The sequence below is a fragment of the Diospyros lotus genome, chromosome 6 (genome assembly GCF_014633365.1).
Source record: "Diospyros lotus cultivar Yz01 chromosome 6, ASM1463336v1, whole genome shotgun sequence".
Classification (NCBI taxonomy): Eukaryota; Viridiplantae; Streptophyta; class Magnoliopsida; order Ericales; family Ebenaceae; genus Diospyros; species Diospyros lotus.
In genome coordinates this window covers 5,300,565-5,309,651 of record NC_068343.1, presented here as the reverse complement: position 1 = coordinate 5,309,651, position 9,087 = coordinate 5,300,565, and the positions used below count along the sequence as shown (strand labels likewise).

Sequence of the window (9,087 nt, the reverse complement as noted above, 5' to 3'; positions counted from 1 at the left end):
TTAATTCAAATTAAATAACAATAATGATGTGTTTTAGATCACGGTCTACTTGTAAAAAAAATTAAATTAAAAAATAAACAAGATCAAAAAACCCTATAAAATAAAAAAAGAAATCATGAAAGATTGAGAGACAATTTTATTTAGGTTTTTCGGAGATTCTATCGATAACTTTTGTTCAAGTGTTAAGAATTCTCTATGGGAGAGTGATAAGTTTTTTGGAGATCCTTTGACTATAGTTTCAATCGAAGCATGCCAATTAACCTCTTAAATTAATGTTTTAAAAGTGAGAATAAACGGTATTAAAAATATAAATATTTTTTTATTTGTTAATTTCAATCTCTACAAATAAAGGTCTCCAATTATGTAATAACTCTTATATAAGTTATCTACATATTTTTATATTTTTTAATTAAAATTGATTTAAATATCGAAAGACTCGCATAAAATACATTATAGACCTTTTTTAGAATGATTGTCCTTATGTGACCCCTTATATTCATGTTCTCGATTATACAAATAAAATAAATTACAGGTTAAACCTTTAGTTTTTGTGTAGATGAATAATCGAACTCATGACCCACCAAACTACGCCGGCATATTATTTGCCTTTTTGCCATTTGACCTATATCCTAGGGGCATCTCGGACCCTTCTTGTAATTATAAATTTATCGTTATATCTCAACAATATCATATGAAAAAAAATTAAATATGATATTAAATTCTAAAGAGTATTTATTGTATTTTTTTAAATATTAAAAATATTATTTATGTTTAGCTTCAATCTCAAAACGGCTCAATTCACTTGTTTCTAAATTTATTTATACACTATGGAGGGTTTAATTTGTTAGCACAAAAGATAAAATATCACACTTTGCACTTGCCTTCAATCAGTAGTCTTGGTCCCAAAAGCTATTTGACATTGCTCCGAATGAGATGGGACGGGACGGGACGGTCCCGCAAGAATGATTTTTTCCCACCATGTGCGGGGCACCGATACTGACGACTGTATCTATTGTCCGAATCAATCGGTAAGACACCCGAGTCACAAATAATAATATGGGAAATTTGCAAAAATAGGACTTTCGGTACTGAAGTTTTGAAAAATAAGACACTTTAAAAATTTAAATTAAGACTTTTGAATATATATTTGATAAAAATATCTTCGTTTTTCAACGAGCTCTTTCCTTATTCTTCATTTTTAATGGCACTTATTCTTTAATTTGTTGAGAATATTTTCAAAGTTTATCGCATAGTAATTGTGCATCTTATTTGTTCGTTTAAGCTGTTATTTTATTATTATTATTTTTAATAGCACTTTTTCTTTTTTGTTGATTAATTTATTAAGAATATTTTTAAAGTTTGCCAAATACAACGACTATGAGTTTTATTTTCTCCACTTAAGCTGTTATTTTATTATATTTTTTTTTATTATTTTTCAATGTCGCACTTCTTATTCCTCACTAATTATTTTACTAAAAAAAATTTCAAAATCCACCACACTATGCGTACTACTTTCTCCGTCTAAGCTATTATTATATTCTATTTTTTTTTTAATTCACCTTCTATAAGTTCTCCATCAAACAAGTACAAATGTTAAGGGTGAGCAAGAGTTCGGTTTAACCGAACTAATCGAACCGAACCGACAAGTTCGGTCAGTTCGGTTCGATTTTTTTATAAAGAATGGTTCGGTTCGGTTACTTATTACTCAAAAATTCAGTTATTCGGTTTGATTCGGTTATTTTGATAAAAATAACCAAAAAATCGAACCAGTCTTGCACCATTAAACACCCCTCCCCCATCCCGCCCACGTGGGGAATCGAACAGTGCCCCATGTACCCGATAGGCGAGAGCCAAACCCCAGCCCCCAGCCCTACCCGATTGGCGAGAGTCACCCCCTTCCCTTCCGTCTGATTTCTAATTAAGCCCTAACCTCCACCATTCGTCATCGGCTTCTATCCTTCATATTCGGCCTTTCTTTCCTCCCTATGCCGTATTTTCTTTGTTCATTCATCTCTTTCTCTCTCTCTCTCTCTCTCTCTCTCTCTCTTTCTTTCTCGCCATTTCGAAACCCTAATTGTAACAGCCCACCTTATTAGAGCGTGTTATGTCTTAAGAAATTTGATTTTTTTTTTTTTAAGTTACATTATTCCCGAAATTCCCTAAGACCTTATCTAGTGCTAGACGAGATGTTTACACTAAAAAATAAATACAAAGCGGAAGCTGAATCGAACATGCTCATAGCAATACATACATGAATAACTGGACATAGTACTTATTACAAAGTAATTACATAAGCTTTTGAAAATAAAATAAATGTACATAATTCTCAAACTATTCATATTACAAAATAACATGGCACATTTCTTCGTTTCCTGACATCTCGCGTCACTACACATCTCCAACCTCAGTATCACCACTGCAAGTCCCGACTGGAACGTTAAATGTTTCAGGGGCGAATCCAAGTTAGATGATGAACCATCTAAATAAGGGTATATAATACTATGTCATGTGTGTATGCAATGTTTTTCATCGTAGGTGTCAACTGCACCCCTCATACTACCTACCATTTTAGCGGCCACCTCTTTCGAAGCTGGAGTGTATGGGTACACCCTTGGTAAGGCAGCGGTGTCAGTTCATACTCCCTACGGCCTCATATGCGTGTGATCAATGACATCAACGTGTATTTATGTATTTCATAATCATGTCATGGATGCAATCTACGTGATGGATACATTTCATAGTATGTCAATATGATGTAAGCATTCTCGAAGATAAACATTTATAATCGTACTAAGCTTGAAACGGTATACTTACTGTTAAGTTGTCTCGAAAGGCGTGCCGACCTCGAAAATTATGACGGGCGGCTATTTCTTACTCTTCTCGCCCTCAAGGACTCCTAAAACATTAAACTTATTTTTAGAATATCATTTTACTATTTTTCATAATTTCTTCAATTTTTCTTTTATTTCTAAGCCTTATCTCTTCAAAAATTGCATAAAAATTATCTAGACTTTCATAAAATCTAATTTCTATTTACTAATATTCCTTAAATAATATTTCTAACATGGAATTTTCTTGGAATTTTTTGAATTAAATTCATATTTTTCCTTATTTCCATAATAGAATAACTATTTAAATAAATGGCTAATTTAACATTTTCCAGAAATATTTTTCACATACATGACATAAACAAAATTCCAGATTTAATAAATTTTTTTTGCAAAATTTTATTTCTTTTATTTTTATTTTTTCTTTATTTATTTCATTTTCCTTTCTTTTCTTTTCTTTTTCTTTTTTATTATTTTCTTACTGGCGCGTGCAAGCCACGCGCCTTCTTTCGACTCGCTGGCGCGTGGCTGCACACGCCGCCGGTGATGCTGTTGCCCCCAAAAGCTTCAAAAGAAGCTTCTAATCCCCCATATCCGACCTCCCGAACACAATAAAAACCTTAAATTTGTGAAAAAACGAAACAAAATACTTTAAATATGCAATTGAAGGCGCGGCTTCGGCAAGATGCAATTTTCCAGCGAAACTTCGATCTGCCTCCTCCTCTGCTCTGTTGGCCACCAAACTTAGCAAAAATGTTGCCCACGAAACAAATGATCAAAACCCTACTCTCAAACCTCACAAACTCTTACCCAAACGCTCGATCTAAGCCACGAAATTTTTGGATGAATGGGGCATGCGCGAACTCGGCTATTTATAGCCAAAGCTCCGCCGCGAACGTCCCATTGAGACACCCACGTGTTTGGGAAACCACTCTAACGGTCACCTCGGCGTTAAATGCCGCCCTCTCCCTGATGATTGATTTGCAGGCGCGGCCATGCTCTAGCCGCGCGTCTGCTCTGCTACAATCCAGATTTTTTGGATTTTTTTATATATATATATACGGATATATACATATATATACCTTTATATCATACATACACACATATACCTATATATTTACACTTCTTTTCATACATATACATATAACAGTAATATGCATACTATATAATAAGCATATACTATATGATTTAATTACATACAACTAAAGAATAAATTTAAACATCATAAACATTTAAAATTCCAATAATTTCTTTAGGGTCACATACTTAAATTATTAAATGAATTTCACTACATACTCACTAAAATTTTAATAATTTTCTAGGGTTTAAAATTAAGATTTTTATGGTATCTCAGGGTATTACACTAATCCTAAACCTAATCGTCGGAAATAACTTTTGTGGTCGTCGTCGCTACGCCCATCCATCCATTCTCGAGAGAGAGATCGAGAGTGAGCGATTCCCTAACCCTAACCTTAACTTGTTTCTTCTTTGTTTTGCCGACTACGACGAGTCGACGACAGAGAGTTAGTTCTCTGTTTCAGATTAAGTTAGGTTTTCGTTTTTGTATGGTTTTCCTTTCTTGTTCATTTGTTCATTGCTTGTTCATTAGATTCAATTAGGTTTTTGTATGGTTTTTCCTTTTTTAGGACACTATTACAGTATTACTTACTTCATTCAAAATGATCTCAATGTTTTCATCTTGCAATGTAAGTAAAATCCTATATGATTTGATTTTCTACAAGTTTTTTTTGGCAAATTGAAGTTGTTTTTAAAAAAGAAATTGAGGTTAAAAGAGAATATAAGATACTAATTCATCATATCAGTTTCATTTATGATTGTGTTTGTATTTGTCTAAATTAGATTATCTCTTAATTACATCAAGTTTATTTGTGTTTTCAATTTAAGACTAATTTGTTAAGTTTAACTCTTGTTTGTCTGTGTTTTGGATTTAATTAATTCTGGAGCTGATATCCATGATCTGCTTCAACTGTTGTAATTTCCTTTGTGTTCTTGAATTTAGATCCATTGGTATATGTTCTGGATTTATTGTCTGTGTTTAGAGTTTATTGTTTTGTTTGTCTGTGTTTTGGATTTATTGTTTGGATTTCTTCTTATTTTGAGCGTATGCATGGCAGTATGTCAATATAACCAACAATCGAAAGACATTGTTTCAATTTTTACTAATAATTAAAGATATTATAAGATTTGAATTAGTTTTTATGCCATTTTTTTTTTACTGTGAGGATATGTTCAGTTTTGTTTTTGTATGGTTTTTATGCCATTTTTTTGTAGGAAGATAGCAGTAGCAAGTTTCGTTGTTCATTTTTTTGTATGGTTTCATTTTTTTGTAGGAAGATAGCAGCAGGTTTCATTGGTCAGCAGGTTTTGTTTTTGTATGGTTTTTTCGGTTCGATTTTCAGTTCGGTTATAGAAAATCTAAATTCAGTTATTTCGATTTCGGTTATTTCGGTTAGTGTATTGGTTTGGTCGGTTCGGTTCGGTTATAGGCCTAGGTTCAGTTCGGTTCGGTTAATTAAATTTCGTCGGTTCGGTTCGATTATAACCGAATGCATACCCCTAACAAAGGTTGTCTAAAGATATCAATTTTAGATATCGATTGTAGATATCGGTTCAACAATATCGATTATTGATAAATATCTGATATAGATATCGATTCAACGATATCAGTTATTGATAGATATCGATTTAAAAATATCGGTTGTACATTTCTGTCGTAAAATATGGTTGTCATAAATATTTGATATAGATATTAGTTCAATAATATCGATTATTGATAGATATTGTTATTCATAGATATTGGTTGTAGATTTTTGTCATATAATACGGTTGTCGTAGATATTTGATGTAAATATCGATTATTGATAGATATCGGTTGTAGATTTCTGTCTTAGAATACGGTTGTTGTAGATATCTGATGTAGATATTGGTTAAACGATATCAGTTATTGATATATATCAATTGTAGATTTTTGACGTAAAATACGATTGTTGTAAATATCTAATGTAGATATCGGTTTAACGATATCAGTTATTGATATATATCAGTTTAACAATATCGATTATTGATAGATATCGGTTTAATAATATCGGTTATTAATAGATATCGTAGAATAGGGTCGTAGATATCAGTTTAATAATATCGGTTATTGATAGATATCAGTTCAATAATATCGGTTATTAATAGATATTGATTCAATAATATTTGATAGATATTTGATGTAGATATTAATTTTCTACAACTTTTTCTTCACTTTTATTGGACACTTTAACTTTATAATAGAAACCATTTTATGCTTCTATGCAATTTTTGTTATTTTTGATATATATTTAATCAATCGATATCTATAACATATATCTACAACCAATAATTTGGAAAACCGTATTTTACGACAGAAATCTACAACCGATATCTATCAATAACCGATACTGTTAAACTGATATCTACAACCGATATCTAAAACTAATATCTTTGGACAACATTTACCCTTGTTTGATGGAGAACTTGTAAAAGGTGAAAAAATAAAAAAATAGAATACAATAGCAGCTTAGGCGGAGAAAGCAAGATGCACAACCGCTATGTGTAGCGGACTTTTGAATTTTTTTTCAATAAATTAATCAATGAGGAAGGAGAAGCGCCATTCAAAAATAATAAAAAAATAGAATAAAATAACAATTTAGGTGGAGAAAGCAAGACGCATAATCGTTGTGCAACAAACATTAGAAATATTCTCAACAAATTCATCAACGAGAAAGAAGAAGTGCCATTAAAAAATAATAAAAAATGAAATAGAATAATAGTTTAGGCAGAGAAAGTAAACTTGAACTTTAGAAATCTCCTCAACAAGGAAGAAGAAGTGTAATTGAAAATGAAGAACAAGGAGAGAGTTAATTGAAAAGGGGAGGTATTTTTGTCAAATACACATTTAAAAATTCTAATTTTGTAAAAAAAAATTAAAGTGTCTTATTTTTCAAAAGTTTAGTACCGAAAGTTCTATTTTTGCAAATTTCCCTAATAATATAGATACATGACTCGTGACCTGATTTTGCAAGAGGCGAGACAGATTATAACCTTACATAATAAAGAGATATTTATTTCTATCGCAATATATTCGCGTCACGTCATTATATTATAGAAATTGACGTGACTGATTTTAATTAAATGAATATGCATATTCTTTTTCTTATAGAAATTGAATCCACATTTGTGTGTGACGCAGTATGTATTATTTTGAATGTTTACTTACTTTTCATAAAAAGGTTGTCTAAAGAAACCGAGTTTACCAACTACGAAGCATGGAATTTATATATAAAATTACAATTACAAAGATTATGCAAATAAAAAAATATATGTATTATTATATCTGAAATGAAGAATTGTTTTTTCCTCATCTAATCCTCGATTCATATCATGGATCAAAACCAAGCACCAAAGGAGCGACCCGCAACAGAGGCTCCAATGCGTCTGGAGCAAATTTCCTGGCAAACAGGAAACACATAGACGTAACTCTGCCATTATAAGTACATTCCGACCCGAACCGAATCCGGTTCAAGAACTCATCCGTCACATCGCCCCACCCGAATCTTGCCGGATGCGCGCCACCCCGAGACCAATCAACCCAGGTAATGCTCCGATTCGAGTTCATTTCCGGGTACAGGATGTGCACCATGGTCGGCAAGTAGAACTCGTCGCTGTAACACGCTGGCAGACAGAAATCTTTGAAAGTTTGGTAATATTTACGGTCCGACAAGATTTTAACGGCTAGTTCGCGGTGAATTTCAAACCACTGAGAGCCTTTTCGCCAATCGGAGAGGGTAACGGCTGGCTCCATCCGGCGGTTGTAGCGGCCGCGACCAGGCGCCCTCGGGTCGTCGAATGAGCCGAGGAAGCTGAGATTTGAGTGGAGGAGGTAATCGTAGATGGCGGTGAAGTTGAACAGTGGAATGCAGGATTCAGAGAGCAAGACAAATCTCTGGTTTGGCAAGTGGAGGAGAGCGTTGGACAGAAGCCGCCTCTCGGCGTCTATCATCGACATAGTTCCCCACTGCACTGGCTGCATCGTTCAATGTGGATAAAACGTTAAGGTGCTATTTCGAAAATTAGACACCAAAATTCAGAGAAAACAATAATAAGTTAATTACAACAATATTTGAAGGTTAATTATTTATTGAAAAATAATAGAATTTGATTGAAACGGCAAAGGAAAGAAATATTGGAGAAGCTGAGATCACCTGGCTGGGGATACTTCTTCCATGGAAGACTGAACTTTCAGGAACCGATTCGTTGTAAGAAGGGCGTGAGTGAACATAGATGGAGTAAAACCCTTGATAGCCTTTGAAGAATTTCTCCCACAGGGGAGCTAACGGCAACGGCCCCATCGTCAAGAACATGAACGCTACTTTCGGGACAAGTCTGTGAGGAAGCGGCGGAGCCATGGATAATGCTCTGGACAGCAACTCTTCGTCGCTCATGTTGTGCACGATCAGAGGCGTCTGCTCTTTCACAGAGAAATTGGCATTGTACTTGGATGCGACGATTACAGCCACCGGCTTCTCCGGCAACAGTGGCGGAGAATTGGAATGACGAAGGGAGGCTTGTCCGGTGAAGGTGAAGCTTTTGAGATATAACCCGGCCATGGTGACTATTGACAATCCTATAACCAAGAGAAGGAAGTGAAACACATGATTTCCCTGTAACTTGCTGGTTTCACACAGCCGCCTGTACCAACCGATCGACGTCATTGTATTCATGATCCGAGAGAGAGAGAGAGAGAGAGAGAGAGAGAGAGAGAGAGAGAGATTATTTCTATGCGTACTTATATGTATAGCTATATAGCAAATGGGAAGAAGGCGTGGAGCGAGAGCTAAGGGTGGCTTTGCATGTTCTGCAGAGAGTACATATTCTCATCAATCTAGGCTAGGTTTGTTGGAAAATCATAAATAGACGAACACAACACGAGAATTAATGGTATAAACCATTCTTGCACGCTAAACTATGGCTAAACCATGCACATGCATCCACAGAATGTGTTGAATTTTTGACCCTAATTAGTATATATATGCTCATTCATGCATATTGCAATGCCCTTCGTATCTCCTATTGCGTATTGCATGCATGAACAGCTAGCTAGGTCGAAACAGCTCCATCTTTGACAGTCCTAACAATTAAGATTATTACTATTAGTATGGTAATTGAATGTGGATGTTCTTTCATTTTGTTGATATATAATCTACTGAAGAGT

General features: G+C 34.1%; 1 protein-coding gene across 1 annotated transcript; it reads right to left on the bottom strand.

Annotated features, from left to right (window-relative positions):
- Positions 1-7,124: 7,124 nt before the first annotated feature.
- On the bottom strand, positions 7,125-8,740 carry LOC127804594 (glycosyltransferase BC10). Its single transcript, XM_052341467.1, has 2 exons — positions 8,078-8,740; positions 7,125-7,899 (listed from the first exon to the last, which is right to left on the bottom strand). The coding sequence occupies exons 1-2, from the start codon at positions 8,594-8,596 to the stop codon at positions 7,255-7,257; spliced, it is 1,164 nt and encodes a 387-aa protein (XP_052197427.1). The 5' UTR covers positions 8,597-8,740; the 3' UTR covers positions 7,125-7,254.
- Between the last annotated feature and the right edge of the window lie 347 nt (positions 8,741-9,087).

Excerpts from the sequence above, each read along its gene's own strand:
- LOC127804594 (XM_052341467.1), bottom strand. The coding sequence starts at position 8,596 with ATGAATACAATGACGTCGATCGGTTGGTACAGGCGGCTGTGTGAAACC. Across the intron at positions 7,900-8,077 it reads GAAGAAGTATCCCCAGCCAG|CCAGTGCAGTGGGGAACTAT; the intron begins GTGATCTCAGCT and ends TGAACGATGCAG.